The sequence below is a fragment of the Heloderma suspectum genome, chromosome 1 (assembly GCF_057233095.1).
Source record: "Heloderma suspectum isolate Gila_16-S chromosome 1, 16-S_ref, whole genome shotgun sequence".
Classification (NCBI taxonomy): Eukaryota; Metazoa; Chordata; class Lepidosauria; order Squamata; family Helodermatidae; genus Heloderma; species Heloderma suspectum.
Genome location: NC_139458.1, coordinates 136,359,521 through 136,385,468, shown reverse-complemented (window position 1 = coordinate 136,385,468; position 25,948 = coordinate 136,359,521). Strand labels below are relative to the sequence as shown.

The window sequence follows — 25,948 nt, the reverse complement described above, 5'->3', positions numbered from 1 at the left end:
GTTATGGCAATAGATCCAAGGAAAATGCAAAATGGAATAATCTTGTATATTCCCCAAAACGGAGCCCACATAATCCAAGCAAACCAGGGCGTGATGCCAAGTGCTGTTACCCAACCAGGCCAGCAGCTTGGAAGCAGCCAACTTCAGCAGAACCGTTGGGTGGGGCCACTGGAGAAACTCCTCAAAACTGAGGCCAAGACTCTGGGGGTAAGTGTGTTTGTTATCTGCTCCTATTCCTGCTGGTGTTGACTTTAGTGTAGGGATGTACGAAAGTCACTTACCTGAACCAAAATTTGATTCATGGTGGGGGGGAGGCGCTCCGTCCCTCCCCCCGAAATTCTGGCTGGGGGGGAGGTGCCCCATCACTCCCCCCCCCAAATTCTGGCTGGGGAGGAGGCACCCCGTCCCTCCCCCCCAAATTCTGGCCGGGGGGGAGGCGCCTCGTCCCTCCCGCCACGAATCCTGGCTGGCCGGGAACGCAAATGGCGGCGGCCATAGCCGCCGCCGTTTGCGTCCCTGCAGTCAGCCGTGATAGGCTACGTAAATGTTTACGTAGCCTATCACAGCTGAGTAAAAAAAAACCGCGCGTACGCAAATGGCGGCGCCCATGGGTGCCGCCATTTGCATTCCTTATTTTGGCACGTCTAGTCTACGTAAACATTTACGTAGACTACGGCGAAAATCAGGGGAACACAAATGGCACTGCCATTTGCGTAATCGCAGTTTTTTGTTGTTGTTTTTTACTCAGCCGTGATAGGCTACATAAACATGTACGTAGCCTATCACGGTATTTTTTACCGCTGCCGGAGCCGCCGCCGCCAGGGAGATTCGAACAAGGTAAGTCCCGTCCCCGGGGGGGGGGGGGGCAGACCGTTTCGCCACTGATTTCGGGGGGCTGAATGCGCTGGCATTCAGCCTCCCCGAGATTCGTGGCAAAATTCTCTGACATCCCTACTTTAGTGGGCTTCCTCCAGGTATCATTTTGGTACTCAGAATATTCAACAGGCAGAGAGCTCTCACATCATAAATCTAATGTGTAGTCAGGCTCTTGAGACTCAGGTGGGGAGGACAGGGACGTCCAGCAGCAACTAAGAGTGTGCAGAATGCCGCTTTATTTGTAAACAGATAGATAGAAGTACTTTTCTAATGTCTGAATGCACTTATAGGGACTTAGGGTGCAATCCTATCCATATTTAGATAGAAAAAATTCCTACAACTCCCAGCATTCCCCAGCCAGCATGCTGGGAGTTGTAGGACTCTTTTTCTGTCTAAACATGCATAGGATTGTGCCCTTAATGTAAGAGAGACTGAGGTCACCATATCATTCCCCCCTCCCCCATCATCCACCATACATTTTTTAAGGAAAACTCCAAACATTTTTCCTTTCTGGACCCCAGACAGAACTGGAATGTGCCTATGTCCCTGTCAGCAGAGAAGCAAAATAGGGCAATCCAAAAATAAGGAAGTTGTTTCTGCAGATTCCACCCCCACCACAGCCCCAGGAATGCATAAGTATGTAAGTTTGAAAATTAAAAGAAATTGAAACTTTAAAAAAAAACAAACCTTTCTTGAAAGTATTTCCAAAATGCTCTGACAAACTCCTATGAACTTCTAGGACCTATGGAATGTGAAGAGCAGGTGAGCCACAGAACGCTGAAGTTAAAAACATAAGAAAAGCCCTGCTGGATCAGACCAAAGGTCCATCTAGTCCAGTGTTCTGTTCACACAGTGGCCAACCAGCTGTTGACCAGGAACCCACAAGCAGGGCATGATCGCAACAGCACCCTCCCACCCATGTTTTCCAGCAACTGGGGTACATAGGCTCACTGCCTCTGGTACTGGAGGTAGCACATATCCATCAAGATAGTAGCCATTGATAGCCATTCCTTCCAGTAATTTGTTCAACCCCCTTTTAAAGCCATCCAAATTGGTGGCCATCACTACATCCTGTGGTAGTGAGTTCCATAGTTTAATTATGCGCTGTGTGAAGTTGTTGAAAAAAAAAGGAGGATAAGAATGGGCTATTTGTGCTCCTAACAGGCTGTGGTATTCTGGAGTGGGGGAGGATTCAGATCAGGGGAACTTAAGGAGCCTATCTTAAGGAGTGCCTCCAACAACACCAGACAGGCCGCTTAACAAAATCAGCTTTGGATGGCCTTCTCTCTGTCCCATCAGCCAGGACAGCTAGGCTAGTGAGGGTGAGGGAGAGGGCCTTCTCTGTGGTGGCCCCCACTCTGTGGAACTCCCTCCCTAGGGAACTCTACCGTGCCCCCTCTTTAACGAGCTTCCACCATGCATTAAAAATGTGGTTGTTCAGGCAGGCATTTGGGGTGGATTAGGGTATTTTTAGAAATATGATGTTTTAAAGTAGAATTTTATTGTTTTAAAACTGTTTGTATTGCAGTACATCACCCAGGGTGGCCGGATGGGCAATTAAGAAATTCAATAAAATAAATACAGTCAGGGGGCCAGAAATATTGGTACAAGGATAACTGTTTTGGCAGTTGGCCTCTGTACACCACCACATTGAAGTTGAAAGGAAACACACCCAGATGGGAGCGAAGTCAGGACTTTCAGCTGTAATTCAAGGGGGTTGATAAAAGTGGGGCACTAACCATTCAGGAAGCACAGCCAGTGGCATACACACACACCCATCGTTGGTGGCTCATAAGTAATGGAATGAATGGCTGACAAGCAGCTGCATGGCCAGGTGTGGCCTGTTTCCTGGGTACCCCATGACCAATCAAGAGCATAAAAGGCCTGGAGGTGGTTCTGAGTGTTATATTTGCATTTGGTAGTTGTTCACTGGGTCTCCCAACGTGAAATCCAAAGAGGTGTCCATGAGAGTGAAGGAGGCCATCATTAGGCTGAGGAAACAACATAAACCCATCAGAGAGATAGCAGAAACAGTGGGAGTGGCCAACACAACAGTTTGGAACATCCTGAAAAAGAAGGAATTAACTGGCAAGCTCAGCAACAGCAAAAGGCCTGGAAGACCACGGAAGACAACTAAAGTGGATGACCGCAGAATTCTGCTCATGGTGAAGAGGAACCCTTTCACAACATCAAGCCAGGTCAAGAACGCTCTTGCGGAGGTAGGCATGTCATTGTCAACATCTACAGTCAAGAGACGGCTTTATGAATGTAAATACAGAAGCTTCACAACGAGGTGCAAACCACTGGGAACGTTCAAGAACAGACAGGCCAGATTAGCCTTTGCCAGCAAACACCTAAAAAAGCCTGCCCAATTCTGGAATAAGATTCTTTGGACTGATGAAACCAAGATTAACTTGTACCAGAATGATGGGAAGAGAAAAGTATGGAGAAGGAAAGCAACAGCTCATCATCCAAAGCATACCACATCATCTGTCAAACATGGTGGAGGCAGTGTTCTGGCATGGGCATGTATGGCTGCCAATGGAACCGGGTCACTGGTGTTTATTGATGACCGGACTGCTGACAAAAGCAGCAGGATGAATTCTGAAGTGTATAGGGCTATACTTTCTGCTCAGATTCAGCCAAATGCTGCCAAACTGATAGGACACCACTTCATATTGTAGATGGAGAATGGCCCAAAACATACAGCAAAAGCTACCCAAGAGTTTCTCCAGGCAAAGAAGTGGGATGTTCTTCAATGGCCAAGTCAGTCACCTGATCTCAAACCAACAGAGCATGCTTTTCACTTCCTGAAGACAAGACTGAAGGCAGAAAGACCCACAAACAAGCAGCAGCTGAAGGCAGCTGCAGTAAAGGCCTGGCAAAGCATCTCGAGGGAGGAAACTCAGCATTTGGTCATGTCCTTGGGTTCCAGACTTCAGGCACTCATTGACTGCAAAGGATTTTCATCCAGGTATAAAAGGCCTTAAGTCTGCAATGATGTTGGTTTGTTCCATTACTTATGAGCCACCAACGATGGGTGTGTGTGTATGCCACTGGCTGTCCATCCTGAATGGTTAGTGCCCCACTTTTGTCAACCCCCTTGAATTACAGCTGAAAATCCTGACTTCACTCCCATCTGGGTGTGTTTCCTTTCAACGTCAATGTGGTGTACAGAGGCCAACTGCCAAAACAGTTATCCTTGTTCCAATATTTCTGCCCTTGACTGTAAAATAAAAAAAATATTTTAAAAAATCAATTAAAAATAGCAGCAAAAACTGTTTGTATGTTTCTTTCCAGGACTCAGAGAGTTGTTTTTATCTTGTGCACGTATATTCTTCCCACAGACCATCCAAATCATAATTGGACTGATACATATTGGCTTTGGGGCTGTCTCAGCCCTTCTTATTGAAGGGCAATACCAGACTGTGGCTACTTTTGGAGGTTACCCAAGATTGATTGTTTATTATTACCTTGGTGTTTTATTCACCACTTAGTGATTCACATCACTCCCAACTTTGTGGGAGGGCCTTAGCTCAGTGCTGGAGCACATGCTTTGAATGCAGAAGATCTCAGGATCAGTCCTAGGCATCTCCTACGTAGGGCTGGGAACCCTGGAAAGATGACACCCTGGAGAGCTGATGCCAATCAGTGTGCACAATACTGAGCTATATCAGCCAATGGTCTGATTTGTTAAAAGGTAGCTTCCTATTCGGGCCAGTGGTTGCACCTGGCATGACAGGGCCCACCAGGACTGAAGCCAGTCTCCTCTTTTTAGAAGATTAAAAAAACATTGCCCACCACTGCAGAGAAGTGCTAGATGAGGCAGCTACAGGTGCTACTGCAGCCATCCATTTTCGTCTCTCCCGTGACTCCTTGGCCCTGCCCCTGGCATGTATGCCAGCCCAGACTAGTGCAGGTGGCAACGTTGAGGGGCTACTGGCTGACTTCTCTGAGGGGACTGGGATGGCATAGCAACAGCAGCAGCCAGTGGCCAGCTATGGAGAAGTACCGCTGCCTGCGTGACTTGGAGTTCTCTGGCCAGGTGGGCCGGGCCCTTAAAAAAAAAAATCCCTGGGGCTCAATGGAATGTCTGCAAAGAAAGAAACATTGAAAAGTTTCATGGTGGGGCCCAGCAGAGCGCAGGTCATGGTGTTCCTCCTCCACCTTCCTCTAACAGTGCCTGGTAAGCTCGTGGCAGGGGAGAAGCCAACCCAGAGATGAGCCCATGGGGGTACCTTGTCCGGGTCCCCCTCAAGCCTGGAGTTTTTTTTCATTATTTGTTGCAAATGTCTCTGGATCTTTCCATTCCCTTTTTCTTTGTTTGTTGTTCTTGGCATTTTTATTTTGGAGCACTCTGCTAAAGGGAATTTTACTTTTGAGTTTACTTTTTACATTATAGACATAGGGAGCCGCCTTATGCTGAGTCAGACCCTGGGTCCACCTAGCCCAGAATTGTCAACACTGACTGGCAGCGGCTGTCCAGGCTTTCAGGCAGGAGTTTTTTGACCTCTACATGGAGATCCTGGGGATTAAACCTGGGATCTTCTGCATGCAAAACAGGTGCTCTGCCAAGTAAGGTGTGGTTTCTTTAACCAGAACTTTGTCAAGGTGTTCAGAAAAAAACACCTGATAATTTTTTCTTTCATTTTTTAAACATTTAAGCTGCTTCATCTTCATCTTTGGATTTACTTTTCCCTTGATGCAAACCTCAGATTAGTTTTAAACTGGGGCTTCTTACTGAATTTATATTTTCCTGATTGGGTGAGAGTCTTTACAGAGACCTGTATGCTCTTTATGTTTTTTGATAGCCTGGTTCTCTGTATCTCTCTTTCAGGTGAAATGCAGCGTGGGAATGAACATCACAAGTGCTGCCATGGCATCAATTGGCATCATTCTGTATATAGCAGAGCAGGCTATAGGCCAAGCTTCTTTTCCGGATGTCCAACCATATTTCATACGGGTAAGTGAACAAATTTCACAAAGAACTTTGACTACATGAGCAAGACCCAGAGAACACATATGTGTTACTAGGAAAGAAACTATTGTACACACTTTGAGCTTTGTTTTCACTGCAATAGTTCCTACTGCCAAAGACGCTAGGCACGGGCTGAGTTCGCATGACATGCCAACCCACACTGCAGAATAAGCCACACAGTGTGGGTTGTCGTCGGAACAACCCACAGTAAGCCCAACAGACAGTTGGGCTGACCATGGGTTGTTCTCCCCCTCCTTCCCTCTCGGTCCTCCAGCCAGCTCTGCCCAGTATCCCAGGCAGCTTGGTGGCAGAACCCATCTTGTCTGTTGCCAGGTCTCATGTCCCCACTCCAACTGGAAACAATTGGAGCTTAAAAAAAAAAAAATCATCTCGACATTTATTTATTTATTTATTTCATTTATATCCCACCTTTTTTCCTCCTAAGGAACTCAAGGCGGTGTACATAATCCTCCTCCTCTCTAATCCTCCTCCTCTCCATTTTATCCTCACAACAACCCTGTGAGGTAGGTTGGGCCGAGAGTCTGCAACTGGCCCAACGTCACCCAGTGAGCTTCCATGGCCAAGTGGGGACTAGAACCCGGATCTCCCAGCTCCCAGTCCAACACTCTAGCCACTACACTACATTGCCTCTCATTTGCACATAACAGGGGCAAAATAATTGTATTTTTATTTTTTCTCCCTGGGAATGTTCACAAATGTTCCTGTTTTTGGGGGGAGGGGAATTGTACAAGTGTTTTTGAGGGGGGGTGGAATTGCACAAGTGCACAGCCCCTACGGTCAAAAACACATAGGCTTGCATTGTCTGCAGCCTTGTATGTTTCAGCTGTCAAGCATGCAAGGTAACAGACAAGACTAGACTTTATATAGACTGATTTGACAGCCTTTGACAATTGACGAGTGGGGAAAGAGGGGCTAGATTATCCCCTTAGCCTAGATCACCCCGTTAGCAAGGTTATCCCCAGGTTTTTTAATATTGCCCTGAGCCTTGGGGATGCTCTGGTTTGAATCGCCACTTGCCCCACTGTCCAGCAAATGTTTTACAGGGAGATATACATGCCACTCCCTTTTTCTCTCCCAGTTGCAGTAACTGTGGCTACTTTGACAGTTGTCAAAGTTGAAGTAGTTGCTGCGATTGGGAGAGAAAAAGGGGTGGCATGTAGATCAGTGTGAAAAGTAGTTGCTACTGACTCAGGGAGTGGCAGACTGGAAGGAGTGTCAGGGCAACACTCATTTATTTATTTATTTATTTAATTTATTAATCGCCCATCTGGCTGGACACCCAGCCACTCTGGGTGATGTACAAGCATATAATGAAACAGTTTAAAACAATAAAATTCTACAATAAAAACATTTTCTAAAATGCTCTAACTCACCCCAAATGCCTGCCTGAACAACCATGTTTTTAATGCATGGCGGAAGCTCATTAAAGAGGGGGCATGGCGGAGTTCCCTAGAGAGGGAGTTCCACAGAGTAGGGGCTACCACAGAAAAGGCCCTCTCCCTCGTCCCTACCAGTCTAGCTGTCCTGGCTGATGGGACAGAGAGAAGGTCAACTGCCGCTGATCTTGTTAAGCGGCCTGTCTGGTGTTGGGCATTGTTAGATAAGGCTCACCTGAGCATGGCCCCTGGATCTTCTGAAGTGTGCCTCGGATCTTATGAGCAGCCGCAATTGCCATCATCTGCCTTAATACAAGTCTGTTTCTTCCCTCTGAGCTCAGTAGCCTTGCAATTACTACGAAGGCCTTAGGAATCCCTCCCTTAGAAGACCAATACAGAGTGTAGTCTGAATGCACCAGCCATTTAAACTAGAGGGGAGACCACCACCATTGGCAGCTGGTGATTCCAGTTCTGGAGGGGTAGTGATTCCATTCACGGTTTTATTTACAAGCAGCCAAAACTCCAAAGGTGCTCTCCAAGGTGCTGAACCTTATCCCCAAAATGGCTTCAACATCACAGCTCTGGAACTGGAGTCACCAGCCACCACTGACTGCCACGTTTCCTTCCACTCATTGTTTTTTTCTTTCTCCCTCTATTTTTCTGCTCTTACATGCCCAGTGCTGGGAGCTTGCTTGCAATGACTTTTGGAGAAGGAGAAGGAAGGCCAGGAAGAGCTCCATGTGAAATACTGGTATTTCACACAGTAGCTGACTTTACTGCTCCAGACTGGAACCTTTGGCTCCTGCAGAAATGTAGTAGCTTCAGCACAGCAAAAGATTCAGTCAGCCAGCCTCCACAAACAGCTTTCTCCCCCTTCACTTAAAGTTCTTCTAAATAGCTGCAGGCCTCAGGATTATTCCAAAAGAAGGGTTAGGAATATGTGACATCATGATCGAGGAAGTGCTGAGTTTTTTAAATAGATTTTACAGTTTTCAAAAAGCAAGAAAAAGCCCTCAGCCACCTCACCTTATATAGTTAATTTGTGCAATCCTTACAAACCCTCCACAGCTTCCTAAATTCCTCCAAAGTGCTACCTCTCTAAAAGGAGACACTTGGCTTGGGGAATCCTCTCTCTCCCACCTCCATTTCCAATCAACATTCTTCTTTACTTCTTTTCTCCCTTATCCTGGTCTTTCTATCCCTTCTTTATTTCACCCAGAGCATATCCTGGGGAATTCTCAAAGAGAATTCTCTTCAGTGGGCAAAAGGAGTTCTGAACTGTATTTGACTTTATACAAACAGACAAGAGGGTTGGTTTTTCTCCTTCTCCTCCTCATCGAAGTCTTCGAGAAAAGTGGGTTCATATAGTTGCAGAGGAACAAATTTGGGGTTCTTTTGTTTGTCAGTTATTAACTAGCAATAGGAAGGGCTGCAGCTCAGTGGCAGAGCACCTGCTTGGCATGCAGAAGGTCCCAGATTCAATCCCTGGCATCTCCAGGTAGGGCTAGGAAAGAAGTTGGCCTGAAACCCTGGAGAGCCGCTGTGCCAGTCAGCATCAACAATTCTGGGCTAGATGGACCCAGGGTCTGACTCAGTATAAGGCAGCTTCCTCTGTTCCTATAAGCAGAAAGCTGTAATAAAAATAAGAGTGGGAGGGGTTGGAAGTGGAGGGGAGGTAAATACTGCTCACTCATACAATCCTATGTATGCCTTCTTAGAAGTAAGCCCCATTATATTTAATGAGGCTTACGCCCAGTAAAGTGTGCACAGGACTCCAGCACAAGTTACTTTTGCAGGGAGGTTTGCAGCCTGATCTTCTTTATTCAGAAATAAGTCCTGAGTTACGAGCACGGTACTGCAGACTTAATACACTGCACACCCAATTCTAATCTAATGAATGGACTACCCTTTGACCCCAGCCCTATGCATGTTTTGTAATTTGTGTTTTGTTTTTTGCATGAACTCTAGCTTCAGTGGTGAGGAAAAGGCACTTAGTGCATGCATTCAGTTTCTCCATAACTTAGCCCTAGTTTTGAAAACAGACTCCTTAGTTGAATCCTGGTGATGTCTTGGCACAAATGACGTTGTGGGGAGGAAGACACAGCGAGAGCTTGTGCATAACAAGGAGGAAGTAGAAGAGACACGTATTTTTATGAAGACATCTGTTTTTATGAAGAGTTGCTGGAGGATGGTAGAATGAGGGGGGATTTTTGAATGGAGGGGAACAGAATTGGTAGGGGGAGAATGTAAGTGCGCAGTAGTGAAAGAAAAGCATTCTGCATATGCTCAGAGGCCCTCTATATTTAAGAACATAAGAAGAGCCACGCTGCATCAGAGCAAGGTCCATCTAGTCCAGCATTCTGTTCACACCATGGCCAACCAGCTGCCCTTGGGAGACCCACACGCAGGACATGAGTGCAACAGCACCCTCCCACCAATGTTCCGCTGCTGCTACATTGGTGAAATGTAAAGAAATCCTAGTAATGCTAAATGTGTATGCATGTATATGTGTATGTATGTACACACACACACACACATATGGTATATCTCAATGCACATCCCTGTGCATTGAGTTTGAACCTAGAAGCCCCAACAGAACTGGGCAGCCTTCATGTCTCAAAGTAAATATTTTGCTTTAGTTTTGCTAAGAGGGAGGGAGCATGGTTCAATGAGTTATAGGTCCATCTTCTAATCCTAGAATACATTTTTACGATGGTCTTCCATTACTGTGCTTTGTGGGAGGGCAAGGATGGGACCATGAGATGGCCATTCTTCCAATGACAGCACACTTAACTATGAAACAGCCTTAAAGTGGATTTCAAGCATCATAATTCCCTAGACCCTGCTCCTATCCTTCTGAAACTTTGCAGGTTTCTTGTCTGGGGGACAACTCTAATGACCTGTGCATTTTCTTACAAATTTACCCAGAATATCAGGATGAAGGGCAGGGAAACTGAATCACTTCCTACCTCATACTAGAAAATTCCCCTTCCACATGAACTGCTGCACTTATCCTTTTGAAACTTTGCTGGTTTCTTACATAGGGACACTGCTAGGCTGTCTATAATTTTCAGAACAATGGCCCATAAGGAACGTAGGAAGATATATATGTCCTCTTTTGGAGACCCTCAAAATGTCAAGGCTACCCTTGCACAAAACCCCCAAGGGCTATCACTCTGCAATTTAACAGACATGATCTCCTCTGATGGGACAATGAATCCTGTAATTTTCATCCATTCTTCCAAGGAATAAAAAAGTTGTTGGCAGTTCCCTTTAAAAGAAAATCAAAATATAAAGGCACAAAAGCACAAAAAGCCCTGCACCTGTTTTTCTGATGTTGGGCAGGTGTAATCCCCTCCTAAGTTAGTGCTGTGCCAAAAATTTCTCCCACATTTTTTTTTACCATTCTTATTCAGTTCGATAGATAAGAAATTGCTTTTGAAAGTAATATAATGATGAAGAAATTCCAGAGAAATTCTCATGGGTTGGGTTTGAGTTTCCAGTGCTTTCCTTACTTAGGATGTGGCTGAACAGTGTGTCCAGGTGTCCTGTTTTTCATTGTACAATCATCTCTCTGACAGACTGTAGCCTCCTTGGCTTCCCACACTTCAATTAAAGCCCAGAGAAAGATATCATGAGGTAATTCCTCCCATGGAGTCTTCTCAGATCAGGAAGTGCAGGCAGCCTCAGAGGCTAGCCGTGATTAGGTAAGCTCAAAAGCACCACAAAAATAAATGATAAAACACTCTGAGAATGAGACAATGGAAGACTCTTTGATGAGGAATGAAAACATCAAGGAAACTGGAGGACAGAATTCTGCTCAGCAGTAGCTTCACCTCTTCCCTGGAGCTAGAACACAGCACAGCTCCCTTCTCACACCTGCATTGTGGTGGATGAAAAATGGGGGGTCAGCCTGCCAACACTGTTGATGCTGTGGCAGCATTAAAAAAAAACACACCAAACCGCTTATGAAAGAAGAAAGAAGCTGTGCTACAACCCCTGCCAATGCTGAGCCTACTTGTGAGAAACTGTTGAGAATTTCTCCTCCCCCTGGAGAAATTCAATGAAATTGTCTCCCCAGATTCTCTGCCCACAAATAGGGTGAAGAATGTCAAGAGGCCACTCGTGCACAGCTGTATCCTAGGGATGGCGGAGAATTCCTTCACGGATTTCAGTGAGGCTGAATGCACTGGCATTCGGCTCCCCGAAACCCGTGGCAGAACGGCCTCCCACCCCCTGCCACCTCACGGAATCCCCCCCGGCACGAAACTTACCTGGGGCTCCAGCAGTGGCTCCATCAGTGGTGGCTGGTCTTTCGTAGGGATGTACGAAATTGCCCTTGCCTGTCTCCGCCGGGTTCCGCTGGGGGGGAAGGCGCTCCGTCCCTCCCACCGGAATCCTGGCTGACCGGCTCCGCTCCGCGAGGATTCCACAGAGCCACCGGCCGGCTCCGCCAGCAGCCGGACATCCGGCCGCTCGCTAGCAAGGACGCAAATGGCGGCGGCTGTAGCCGCCGCCGTTTGCGTCCCTGTAGTCAGCCATGATAGGCTATGTAAATCTTTACGTAGCCTATCACGTCTGACTTTAAAAAACAAACAAACACGTGTACGCAAATGGTGGCGGCTATGGCCGCCGCCACTTGCGTTCCTTATTTTGGCACGTCTTAGTCTACATAAATATTTACGTAGACTAAGACGGCGAAAATAAGGGGAATGCAAATAGCGTAGCGGACGCTATTTGCGTTCCCCCTTATTTTTGCAGTCTTAGTCTACGTAAATATTTACGTAGACCAAGACGGGCCAAAATAAGGAACGGAAATGGCGGCGGCCGTAGCCGTCACCATTTGCATCTGCACGTTGTTGTTTTTTAAAGTCAGACATGATAGGCTACGTAAAGATTTACGTAGCGCATCACATCTTTTTTTTTTTTAACCTAGCCATGATAGGCTACGCAAATCTTTATGTAGCCTATCATGTCTTCTTTTTTTTTTTTAACACTGGAAATGGCGGCGGTGGCAGCCAGTCGGATGACCAGCTGCCGCCGCCGGAGCCGCCACTGCCCAGAAGATCCATCCCAGGTAAGTCTCATCCCGGGGGGATCCGCGGGGGGGTGGCAGGCCATTCCGCCACGGAGTTCGGGGGGCCGAATGCACTGGCATTCGGCCTCACTGAGATCCATGGCGGAATTCTCTGACATCCCTAGTCTTTCGGCCGGCTGCTGCGGCCGCCATATTGTGTCCTGCCAAGCTGCTGTGATAGACTACGTAAGTATTTACGTAGCCTATCATGGCAAAGAGCAGGGATGCAAACGGCGGCCACTGTGCCGTTTGCGCCGCTGCTCTTTCTGTGGTAGGCTACGTAAGTATTTACGTAGCCTATCATGGTAAAGGCAGCCATGCAAACAGCGGCCACTATGCCATTTGCGTGGCTGCCTTTACCGTGATAGGCTACGTAAATACTTATGTAGCCTATCACGGAAAGAGGAGCGGCGCAAACAGCATAGCGGCCGCCGTTGGCGTGCCTACTCTTTGCCGTGATAGGCTATGTAAATACTTACGTAGCCTATCACGGCAGCCTGGCAGGATGCAAATGGCGGCTGCTACAGCGGCCACCATTTGCATCCGCAGCACCCCGGCTGTGTCTGGAACTCCAGCTGCAGTTGGCCCTGGCCGGCAGTTCCGCGAAGCCGGCCAGGGAGGATTCCGAGGGGAGGGACGGAGCGCCTCCCCCCCCCCCGCGAATCACATCTGCGAAAAGGTGACTTTCGTACATCCCTACTGTATCCTAAGAGGCAACTATGCCTGCCATTATCATCCAGTTCTGACAAAGAGAAAGAAGTTACAGTGTGGTTTTTTAAAATTTCCCATGATAGTCAACAGGAAGCATGAAGACCTGTTTTTCCGAACTTTGACTCAGATTTGATACTGAGCTGAAGTGGACTGAGTCTAGACTGACCCAAGCAGAAGTGAGACGTTTTCTAAACCACTGAATAAGGCTCTGAGTTGAAGGGGGTGGGGTCAGTGCACACTTCTTATGTATGTATGTATCTATCTATACACGCACACACACGCGCGCACACACACACATTAGAGGTGTGCACTGACACACACACACCCTCTACTCAGAGATACATGCAAATTTGTGTTACGGGCCTGTGCCCTAGATCTTTTAAGAACCTACCAATGCTGCTGGCAACATTTTAAACCATGGAGATCCCCTTGCTAAGTGGGTGATCTTGAGCCCTTGTCTGCCTTGACAGGTGGGTACAAAAGGTTCCCAGGGCAAAGGGGACTTAGTGGCAGGCAAGACGGGTTCTGCCACAAGGACAGGTCCTCTGGCATTATGGAACAAGTAACAGCCACTCCAGTGTGCCACTTGGACACCATTGGAGAGGCTGTCACTCATTCATGGGCGAGATCGCTCAGCAAAAGCAGCAGGGGTTTCTGCCACTCTTGCTGAGTGGCTCTGTCACCAATGCCTGCAACCCATGATTAGGGATGTATGAATCCTTTACCTGGCTCCATTCCGGTGCATCCGTGGTGGTGGGGAGGCGCTCCGTCCCTCCCCCCGGAATCCTCCTCGGCCGGTTCCGTTCTGTGGCAACTCTGGTACACCAGCCACCATTTGCATCCCTGCCAAGCTGTGATAGGCTACGTAAGTATTTACGTAGCCTATCATGGCAAAAGGCAGGGATGCAAATGCCATAACGGCCGCCATTTGTGTGGCTGCCTTTTGCCGTGATAGGCTACATAAATACTTACGTAGCCTATTATGGCAAAGAGGAGGGGCGCAAATGGCGTAGCCTTTTATGTAGTATTTATGTAGCCTATCATGGCTACTTACATAGCCTATCATGGCAAAAGGCAGCCATGCAAATGGCGGCCGCTACGACGGCCGCCATTTGCAGCCACACCAGCCCGGCAGCGGCCAGAAGAGGAGCCGGAGCTGCTGCCGCATCCACTGCTGCCACATCCGCCGCTGCATCTGCCACCGCCACATCCGCCGCCAGGTAGTCTCCATCCCAGGGGGATTCCGCGAGGTGGCGGGGGGGATTGCCCCGTTCTAAAGAATCCGGCTTCACTGGAGTCTGTGGTGGAATTCTCCAACATCCCTACCCATGATGGCTTAGCTGTGCTGGGTTCGGACGACATGCCAACCCATCGTAGGTACAACAATCCCAAGGACAAGCAGTGGGTTGTTAAGGTGGCTTGTTGCCCACGCACAAGCCACCCTGCAGGAATCGGTCTGGGTTCGCACAACACAACAATCCACTGTGGCTTGTTGTGTTGTGTGAACCAAGTCACAGTTTAGTTTGAAAGATGGCTTGTCTCTTAGGCACTGGGAAGTTCTGTGGAAAAAATAGCAAGAAAAGCTCAGGCTGCACATCTGCTTTTTGGTTCATCATCATTGTCAAGGGCTCCTTGGAGGCCTCTCTCAGTCTAATCCAGTAGCCAAGTCCAGACACAGACAAATGGATTCTTTTCAAAGCTTTATTCCTCTTTTACAACTTAACAACTCTACTGTTAGCAACTAGATCTGAGCAGCAGAGTACCTATGCCCTACGTTGGAACAGTTGGTCCCCGTTTGAAAGGGAATTACTGGCAGACCCCTGAACTTAAGGACTAGGGAGAGTCCCTCCCCTTTTCCCTTGGATCCTCTGGGTGCAGCCGTTGTTTGCGCGCCAACCGGGCACTACGCCTCCTTTCTGCGCCTTCCATTTGGCGCCGCTCTCTGCGTCGGCATCGTGCGTCCATCAAGTCTGCTTCCCATGCTCTGTCACCCCCAGGACTGCTATCTAAGCTAGGAATGCTGGTGGGAGGAATCTCCGTCAGCTGTTGGCCCTGGGAAAGAGGAGCGCACTCCTCTCCCTCAGAATGAGAACTACTCTGGGATTCTATGGGCTCAGTGTCCACCCTGACAATCATCCTGTATTCTCATTCAGACTAAAATATTTAAGTGCTGTTGCTTATGAAGCCAAAACAGCAACAGCCATGCACAATGGGGAGGTATCAGGAGACTCAGGGTAACCCTGAGTTTGCAGAAATACAAAAAACCTAGGAAAAACCCCTGGCGGAGACTCCTAAAACAGACCAGTGAGGAGTAGGCATGCTCTGTGCCCATGGAATGCTGATTGAATACTGAGTGAGGGAAAAATAGAAAGCCAGATGGGAGGCAGAATGGAATGGAGTGGCTGGGAAAGGAGAACAGAGGAAGAGACATACAAATACCAAAAAATATAGACAGAACCATCTAATTATCTGGAGAGGCCATTTTCTGGTTCACACTGAGAAACTCTTTTTTATAAGTCCCCGGGATGGAAGTGAGAGCTGCCCATGAAAGTCAATGGTGAAATCCAAGAATGTGATATAGCTGGGATTGAGTACCAGATAGTGTGTCCACTACACTACCAAAAACAGCCCAAAGAGGATTGACCATGCCCAATGGGCATGGAATGCTGAGTCATCATTGGGGGATGGAATGAAAAGCTGGAAGGAGGGGTAATAGAGCAGAGTGGCTGGAACCCTGAACAGGAGCGCTCCACAGCATAACATTTTGTTGCATGGCCGCATTTCTTCCTTCTATCTGCAAAGTCCACAGATGAGAGCTGATCTTTATGTCGCCAAGAGCGCACCATTCATGCACAAGAAGGAGGTATCAGCAGGCTTGGGAGAACACCGAGGTTTGCAGAAATACAAAAAATCTTTAGGAAAAAATGCTAAGGGGACAACACCTTCAAAACAAAAACAAGGCCTATGGGGCTAGAATACATTCACTAGCCATAGAACACTGAACCGGTTGGAAAAGAAAACTGTGTGTGTGTGTTGGGGGGGGGGGGGATGGAATAAGCTGGCTTCCTGGAATTGGTTGGTGAAGAGGAAGATGTGGCCACAGCAGCACAAGAAGCTTCAAGACACTGCTGTTCAGCTGGCAGGCAAGAGAGGCTAGCTGAGAGTGAAGACAAAGAGTGCAGAGGAGGAAAGGCAGAGGAGAGTAGACAGTTATATCTGTGTGTCTATTCCTATGTTATCCTTTGTTCCATTTCTCTCCTGGGAGGGATCTTCACGACAACGGAATGAGAAGGGTGTTGGAGTTTTACCCAGATTTTCATGGAATTGGCTTTGCTCCGTCCGGGATGCACGAAGCAAGATAAGCCGAGTGTAGCGTACCTTTAAAATCCAATTTTCAGGGGTCATACCATGCTTAAAAAACATACTTCCAGGTGGGGTAGGGGAAGTAGAACTGAATGTCATCAAACTGGCAGGGGCTGCTCAACTAATGAGAGAGGGTTGTTTCCCACCCCTGTCCAGGCTTCCCTCTGCTAGTACATTATTATGAATGGAGTGCAAACAATTTTCCCCATGTGTGCAGATTTCCTTGAAGAAGCCAAAATCTGAAGGCTTCCCCTGAGAGCTTCCCCCTACCCCAATTTCACCCCATTCCAACAATCTTCCAAGAGTAGTAGTTGTGGGAGACTTCTTGCTGTGGGGGATTGAAACCCAAGTATGTTGCAAAGACCCATGGATTCACCAGGTATGCTGTCTCCCAGGAGGACAGATTAGAGATGCGACTGAAGGGTTGCCTACACTCATAAAGCCCTCTGACAGGTATCCCTTTCTTCTCATCCATGCGGGAAAAAATGATACCACCAAGCAGAGCTACGAAGAAATCATGTCAGACTTTGAAGCTTTGGAAAGGAAACTCAAGAACTTTGGGGCCCAGATAGTTGTCTCATCCATCCTTCCAGTAGTTAGAAGAGGGATAGAAAGGGAAAGGAAAATACTCCAGGTGAATGACTGGCTATGAAGGTGGTGCCGACATGAGAGATTTGGATTCTAGGACCATGGGCTATACTTCCTGAAAGATGGACTGTTGGCAAGGGATGGGTTGCACCTCACAAAGGCTGGGAAGAATGTGTTTGGCCACAGCATGAAGAACCTCTTCAGGAGGTCTTTAAATTGAATCTTACGGGGAAGGGAGATGTAAAGTTGGTGGTAACAATGGACAAAGGCTCATGCAACACAATGGAGAGAACAGCTCTAATAGCGCCCAATAATAATCATCACAAACATGTAGGAAGAAAGCCAGACTATAAAGCACATGGTCTTCAATGTCTATACACTAATGTCCAGAGTATGGGAAACAAACAGAATGAACTTGACCTCTTAATATGGGAGGGAAATTATGACTTGATAGGTGTAACTGAAACTTGGTGGGATGATTCCCATGACTGGAATACAGCAATTGAAGGATATAACATGTTCAAAAAGAACAGGAGGAACAGAAAGGGTGGTGGAATTGCATTATATGTAAAAAATACGTATCACTGCATAGAAATACAGGAGGATGAGCTTAGTAGTCCCATCGAGAGCATCTGGGTTAAAATAAATGGAACAAAGAATAAAAGGAACATGGTGGTTGAAGTCTACTACCAGCCACCCAATCAAGGAGAAGACAAGGATGAAACGTTTGAAAAGGAAATTGCCAATGTTTCAAGGAAGCATGATGTAGTAGTAATGGGGGACTTCAATTTCCCCAATATTTGTTGGGAGACAAATTCTGCAAAACATGGCCCCTCCAGGAAATTCTGACTTGTGTTGCTGACAACTTCCTCCTACAGAAAGTAGAGGACGGAACTAGAGGATTGGCTATCCTTGACTTGATCCTAACCAACAGAGATGACTTAGTGGATAAAGTAGCAGTTACAGGAACTCTGGGGGAAAGCGACCATGTTGTACTTGAGTTCTTGGTTCTAAAGGAAGCAGTAGCCGAGCATAGCCAAACGTACCCTGGATTTTGGGAAAGCCAATTTTAATAAACTCAAAACAATTATAAGTAAGGTCCCACGGCAAGTGACTCTAGTGAGAAAAGGAGTCCAAGGTGGGTGGGAGTTTTTAAAAAAGGAAATTATCAAGGCACAATTACAAACAATTCCAACAAGAAAAAAAGGTGGAAGACAACAGAAGAAGCCAATGTGGCTTCACAAAAAGCTTAGAGATGACCTGAAAACAAAAAAGGACACATATAGAAAGTGGAAGGAAGGCCAAGCTAGAAAGGAAGAGTACGGGCAGGTAGCACAGAATTGCAGGGATGGCGTCAGGAAAGCGAAAGCAGAGAACAAGCTGAGGTTAGCGAGGGAGACTAAAAGCAACAACAAAGCTTTCTTCAGATACATGCATAGTAAAAGGCAGTGGAAAGAAATGGTGGTTCAGCTATTAAATAAGGATGGCAAAATGATAAGAGAGGACAAAGAAAAGGCAGAAGTGCTCAATTCCTACTTTGGCTCAGTCTTCTCCCAAAAGAGGGTCTATGACCCCCCTGGCAAAGGCTAAGTACAGGCTGAAGGGGCAGGATTGCAGCTTGAGATCGATAGGCATCTGGTCAAGGAACACCTAATGACTTTGAATGAGTTCAGATCCCCAGGGCCAGATGAACTGCATCCTAGAGTCATAAAGGAACTGGCAGAAGAACTCTCAGAACCGCTGTCTATTCTCTTTGAGAAATCATGGAGGGCGGGGGAAGTGCCAGATGACTGGAGGAGGGCTAATGTTGTCCCTACCTTCCAAAATGGCAAAAAGGAGGTACCTGGGAACTACAGACCAGTCAGTCTGACATCAATCCCAGGGAAAACTCTGGAGCAAATTATAAAGCAATCCATCTGTGAGCACCTTGAAAACAATGCAGTGATTACTCGAAGCCAACATGGATTTATCAAGAACAAATGCTGCCAGATGAATCTGATCTCATGTTTTGATAAGGTAACCTCCCTTATGGACTGTGGGAATGCCGTGGAAATAATATACCTCGACTTCAGCAAAGTTTTCAACAAAGTGCCCCATGATCATCTAGTTCAAAGTGGACTAGATGAAACAATGATCAGGTGGATCCACAGCTGGCTACAGAATTGAACTCAAAGTGTGCTTATCAATGGGATCTTCTCAAATTGGGGAGAGGTAACGAGTGGGGTACCGCAGGGCTCAGTCCTGGGCCCAGTGCTCTTCAACATTTTTATTAATGACTTAGATGAGGAGGTGCAGGGAATGCTTATCGTATTTGCAGATGACACAAAATTGGGCAGAATAGCTAATACCTTTGAAGACAGAAACAAAATCCAAAGTGATCTTGATAGACTGGAGCGCTGGGCAGAAAACAACAGAATGAAATTTAATAGGGATAAATGCCAAGTTCTGCACCTAGGAAAAAGAAACCAAATGCACAGTTACAAGATGGGGGATATTGGCTCAGCAATATTTCAAGTGAAAAGGATCTTGGAATTGTTGTCGATCAGAAGCTGAATATGAGCCAACAATGTGATGTGGCTGCAAAAAAGGCAAATGCTATTTTGGGCTGCCTTAATAAAAGTATAGCTTCCACATCACATGAAGTTCTAGTTCCCCTCTACTCAGCCTTAGTTAGGCCTTGTCTTGAGTACTGTGTCCAGTTCTGGGCACCACACTTTAAGAAGGATGCAGACAAACTGGAGAGGGTTCAGAAGAGGGCAGCGAAGATGATCAAGGGACTGGAAACAAAGCCCTATGAGGAGAGACTGAAAGAACTGGGCATGTTTAGCCTTGAGAAGGAAGACTGAGGGGAGATATGATAGCGCTCTTCAAGTACTTGAAAGGTTGTCACAGAGAGAAAGGCCGGGATCTCTTCTGGATCATCCCAGAGTGCAGGACACAGAATAATGGGCTCAAGTTACAGGAAGCCAGATTCCAGTGGAACATCAGGAGAAACTTCCTGACTGTTAGAGCAATATGACAATGGAACCAATTACCTAGGGAGGTAGTGGGCTCTCCCATACTGGAGGCATTCAAGATGAGCCTGGGCAGCCATCTGTCAGGGATGCTTTGACTTGGATTCCTGTATTGAGCAGGGGGTTGGACTGGATGGTCTTACAGGCCCCTTCCAACCCTACAATTCTACAATTCTATGATTCTATGATTCTATGATTCTATGAGTTATTGCTCCCACCCCATTTTTCCCCATGAAAAGCCAAAATCCCCAATTCTCCAGTGCAGCATCTGAATACCCCCCCCCCCGAAAGCAGCTCAGCCCCTCAATTTTGCACCATTCCAGGACTCTGCCCTGGAGTTATTGCTTCCAAACCCCGCCCCCCTATGCCTTTCCCCCCTTCTCTTTCTCCCTGCTCACAATGAGAAGCTCCCGTAAACGAAAGATTGTTACTGCGATAATGCAATAAGGTGGAGAAGGAACTTTACATAACAATGGAGAAACGACTTTACATCAGAGAAACTACAGAACATAAAAGAAGCACAACATCGCAATAGTGATTTAAGAGAGCAATGGAGAAGCAAGAGAGCACTTTAGGGTGAGTTACTAAAGTTAGCCTTTAACCTTTTCACCTCAGGGGAGCAACATTTATTTCTTATTTCTGAGCAAACATGCACAGAAAGGGGGGGATATGTTAAAGATTGAAAGCAGGCTAGCTAACATGAATGACTGGCCACACTACTGCAGTAATGTCACTGCTGTGCTCCTGGGGATTTTCTGAATGGGAAAAACTACGTCCATTGTAGATACAAGAGGGAATGGGGCATCCCACCCCCTTGATCATGTCACTGCCAGGTCACAGAGGCACGCCCAGGATTTAGTGTGTGTGTGTGGGCGGGGGAGACATGGCACACTGTGGTAAAACAGCCAGGGAGCTGCTTTCAGTAAAAAAGCTGGAGTAAAAGGAGTTTCAGAAAATGCAACTTTTCAAGAGGGAAGCGGCTGGTTGGGAGTGGATTAGTAACAATGTCATGTGTCTCAAAGGAATTAAAACTGCTGTAACTTTGCACTCTAGCTGTTCGAAAGCATGAAATTGCAAGGTATCGCCTCGGGAAAGGTAACAGCGCTCCGTGCACCTCGGTGTTCAGTCATGCCGGCCACATGACCACGGAAGCGTCTTCGAACAGCGCTGGCTCTTCGGCTTAGAAACGGGGATGAGCACCGCACCCTAGAGTCGGACACAACTGGTTGGGGACACCTTTACCTTTTTAACTTTGCACTAAATTGCTCATGAAGACAGCCCGCAGCTCTTTCCTCATCCAAGAAAAGCAGAAGAGACACATAAATATAGAATGGTTAGAGAGAACCATTGCATTGTCTGAATAGGCTCTGTGTGTTTTACAATTACGCCACAGTGTTGTCCAGAGGTGGTGGTGGTGGTGGTTGTTCAGTCGTTAAGTCATGTCCGACTCTTCGTGACCCCATGGACCATAGCACGCCAGGCCTTCCTGTCCTGCGCTCTCTCCCGGAGGGTGCTCAAATTCATATTAATTGCATCAGTAATGCTATCTAGCCATCTCATCCTCTGTCGTCCCCTTCTCCTTTTGCCTTCGATCTTTCCCAGCATCAGGGTCTTGTCCAGAGGTATTAGACACCTATTACAGGTTGGGGGTTAGGCTAAAGCTAAGCAAGAAGGATATAGCAACCCTGCAGTGCAGTTTACTGCTATTCCACTATTGCAGTTTGGAGGGCTGTGCCGAGAGGCATTAGCTTATGGTGGCCCTGCAATGAAGTCCACCGTTGCTCCCAGGTATTCTCCTCTGCTGCTTCCATTGCACAAGTTATAAAAGGTGATGAGGCAAAAACCAAAGAGGAGTAATGATGAGAGTATTTTTCATACATGGAGCTTACATTGGCTTTTCCTTTATTTGGTCTGTCAACAGACTGAAAGACCAAAGAACTGGAATGTACATTTTATTGTTGTTCTGTGTCCCACCTTAACAACCTTCACTTTGGCTTAACGAAGTGTGAACGAAGCTCAAATGAAATATTTAACTTGATGTGTGGATTTCAAGCATTGTGACTGTTTCTGACATTTCTAAGCCTTTTTCTTAAGACTGGCTTGTACAGTTGTCACATTTGCTCTCAGGTATTTGTTTTTTCAACAGCTTCCTTTGCAGGGGGCCCTGAGTTTTAAAAGGAGATGAGGGATGAGGCAAATGGTGCAGGAGGGCTGATAAGGAGGGTAATACATGCAACTTAATTAGGCTGTGCACCTATTTAATCTATCATACAACCCTGCAACCAACTAACCAGAATGCACATTGGATAGCTCTGCTGTGTTCTAACAGCCTTCCAATGTGGCATTAAAGGGAAGGAACAAGGATCAAATGAGATGTTTAGCCTTACATGTGCATTCCAAGTATTTTGCCTGTTAAATCATGCGTGTTGGAACTTTTGTTTTACAATGTTACAAAATGCAAACATGCTAAGAAGGTCCCAATTCTTACACACTAACCATACATTTTACAAGTTTCTGTTCCAAGAGGCATATATATGTCAGGCAGATTCCTTGATCAAGCGCTTTTAAATGGTCATCACCAGTGCCCCCCAGCTCCTCCTGAGGTGATTTTTTCACTGATGATTTCAAGTCAGTTGCACCTTAAAGGTGGTTAGTAGGGCACTTTTTAATGTTGCAGCTACTGAACTAATTTGCCAGCACAGAGAGTTGTCATTACACTTGCTTCCTTGCTCTGCAGGCTGTAGGTCAAGGTTTGTCCATCCTGCTCTGCTTGTTCACCTTGCTGGAGTTCTGCATCACGATTTTAGCAGCACATTTTGGGTGCCAGGCGGTCTGCTGTAACAATGAGATGGTAAGCAATGGAACACCTTCTTCAGGTTTTAAGCAGATCCCAAGAAAGTGATAAAGGAGAAATGCTTCATCTAGGCAAATAAATAAACATGAATGAAAAATCTCATTAGGCTTTGATAGGGATGTACAAAATGTGTAAAATCAATTCCATCTGTGTTTCGGGGATTGTCAGGCACTTTTTGTTCCATCTTCTGCTCAATGACAGAATTGGATTTTGTCAAGTTCCTGAATGTGTGCACATTCGCATTTTGCACAAATTTGCATTTGCACAATTCACACTTGCAAAAATGCACAAATCACATACCCCAATGTGCAAATCCCTCCAAAATGTGCATTTTCATGCTTTAGCTTATGGGGGAAATGCATATTTTTGGCCAGTGTTTTTGCATTTTATGTATTTTTGTATTACTAAATTTGCACAAAACTCCAACAAGTTTAAAAAACTGTCTATAAGTCCATGGAATCAGGAAAAGCTGGTCCTCTGCAGAATCTGCAGGTTGTATTCATAGAAATTTGGATCCATTTGATTCCTCTGCAGATTTCTTCGACATCCCTAGGCTCCTGCAACTCCCTCAGAAACACCAGGTGGCATCCACTGTTAGACAGGATGCTGGGTCTGGATCATGAATTTGATCCAACTGAGGAAGTCCTCTCTTGCTTATACATGTACCTGAGATCTGCAGTAGTGAAGACTGTGATTGAACAATACCAACATTTGTATAGCACTTTCAGGTGTTCAAAAGGGCTGCCTGGGGAATGGTGGGATTTGCAGTCCAACACATCTGGAGGGCACCAGGTCAGGGAAGGCTAGAATAGACAAATCCTGTTCCTCACAATTGTGGTGCAGAGGAATTTGAGGCAATTACTATACTGATGATGACCAGAAAGGTGGTGGCATTGAAGACTGCCACCGCGATGCTGCCAATGGTGATGGTGATGGAAACCAATGGTGATGGTGATGCTGCCAATGGTGATGGTGATGGTGATGGAAATAATTCTTATAGTGGGTTTTTTCCCCTGTGTTTCAGCCCATGGCTCTTGTGCCCTACACTATGATCGGAGATGGTAGGATCCCCACTGAAAACAATCCTGCTCCACCAGACTGTCAAGTAATTCTTTCTCCCAATGCAGAAGCTTAGTGAAGGATCCAAAATAAAGTTATGGGAGATACTCCATCAGGCATCTCAGAAGTAAAATAGTATGGATTTCTTTCAAAACTTGCAACTACATCCATCCCCCAAATCAATGTGCTAGGTCCACAATTTCTCGAAGATTAATCAGTTAGATTAATTGATTTGAAAAGAGATGGACCAGGGTTTGCAAATGGGATAGGGGTATTATTTAAGATCAAACCAAGACTCCGTTGGAGTCCAGAATGATTCAAAATTGACCCATGTTGAATCCCCTTGCAGCCGCCTTCCTACATTCCCAAAGCTTTCAAATGCATGGGGTAGCAGTACTATCTATGGAACCATTCCCATCATGGAACAGCATCTAGAGATGCAATGAAACATGGGAAATATAGTTCCCTTTGTACCTCAATGCCCCTAGATACTACAGTTCATGCTCATGACCACAGGCAGAGACTCTGGGAACTAGGGGGTCCTGGTGGCCCTGAAGTATCTTGTCACCATGAGTACCCCTCTTGTCTCCACTAGCAGAACGATGTAAACAGGGAAAAGGGGGTTCACATTTGGGTGCTAATATTGGGGCCTGATCTACATCAGTCTGAATTCTGGGGTGAGATTATTTTATACCTTTCAGGCATTTAGAAACATAATCTGGTTTCCTCACATTATTTCTTATCTGCACTAAGGACTGGACAATAATTACTCCTTCTCTCACATATCGTAAGGAATTCCTCTACTAAGATGTTGCTTTCTGCAGCGTAGCTGAACATGTGAAAGAAACAAACAAAAGAAAACTTTATTTTTCTTCAGAACTCTTTTTTATTCATATATATATACAACTTTATATATAAATTGTATGCAAATTTCACTGCTCACTCAAAGAATCAATTGCTAATTCATTAAAAAAAATATGCAAGTTCCTTAAAAGGATAACAGTCTTATTCTGTTTCCATCCATAATATTTCTCCTATCAGGTTTGTCAATAAAACGTTGAAACGGGTGTATGATGAGTTCTTTTGCTAAACTGTGAATCTGACCTATAGACCCATGATGTGTGATGCTGTGTTGATGCAGACTTTCTTACTGATATTGGCCAGCATCACAACTTAGAAACATAGTCATAAAAGCGCAGTAATAATGCTTAGAGTTGGTATGGGATTTTCTGAGCCGAAACTACACATTTCAGGCAAAAGTGTGTAACAATCTTCAGAATACATCAGCACCAGCACTGAACATGCAACAAGGAAACATTCCAATGCCCAGTTCATATATAAAAACACTATCATGTACACAGTGAACGCAACACATACTGTACACACACATCTGCAGGGGGCTTGCAGCTTCAGGTTTTCCACGAAGAAGGCATTTTGGGTATGGAGAAGCATTCCACAATGTGAACCCCCCTGTCCAGTCTCATCCCAACGGTACAGCCCAGACAATAGTTACTAGCCTGTCTTCTGTGTCTGAGAACGAGTTGTGTAAAAGGTCATGGATTGAGTAGACTCACCTAAAGTACTCTCCTACTCCTCAAGCAGTAGAAAAGCGAACATTCACTTGGAAGACTGCTGTGTCGGGAGGGGAAGAAGAACATCTCTCTCACCCCTTTTCAGGGAAAATTAAGGATCACCATTCAAAGTGCACAGGATAGGGTAGGATCCTGTTCTCCCACTTCTTTAAAGGAAGATCCAAAACCATCCCATGAATTTTCCATGGCCATAAAACCAACTCACTGGGTTGCACAAAGCACAATCTTAATAGCATTGTGAAAAGGCACTTTTAAAAGTTTCAGTGCTTGTACCTTTCTGGTCAAGTTTAGGCACTCTTGGGCTTGGGGCTCCAATTGTTGGAGGAAGACAAGGCTGTGACTCCAAATGCCTGCCTTTGCCAGTCCTGCCTCTCCCAGTTCCACAACAGTCTCTGGGCAAGGCTATCTGAAAAGAGGCCAGGCTGTATTCCATCTAGCA

The 25,948-nt window shown here is 46.2% G+C and overlaps 1 protein-coding gene across 1 annotated transcript; it reads left to right on the top strand.

The window, feature by feature from the left end:
- LOC146357973 (membrane-spanning 4-domains subfamily A member 8-like) lies at nt 1-24,984 on the top strand. The gene is made up of 4 exons (XM_084859540.1): nt 1-207; nt 5,714-5,839; nt 22,742-22,855; nt 23,883-24,984. The coding sequence occupies exons 1-4, from the start codon at nt 4-6 to the stop codon at nt 23,991-23,993; spliced, it is 555 nt and encodes a 184-aa protein (XP_084715666.1). The 5' UTR covers nt 1-3; the 3' UTR covers nt 23,994-24,984.
- Nucleotides 24,985-25,948: the final 964 nt, after the last annotated feature.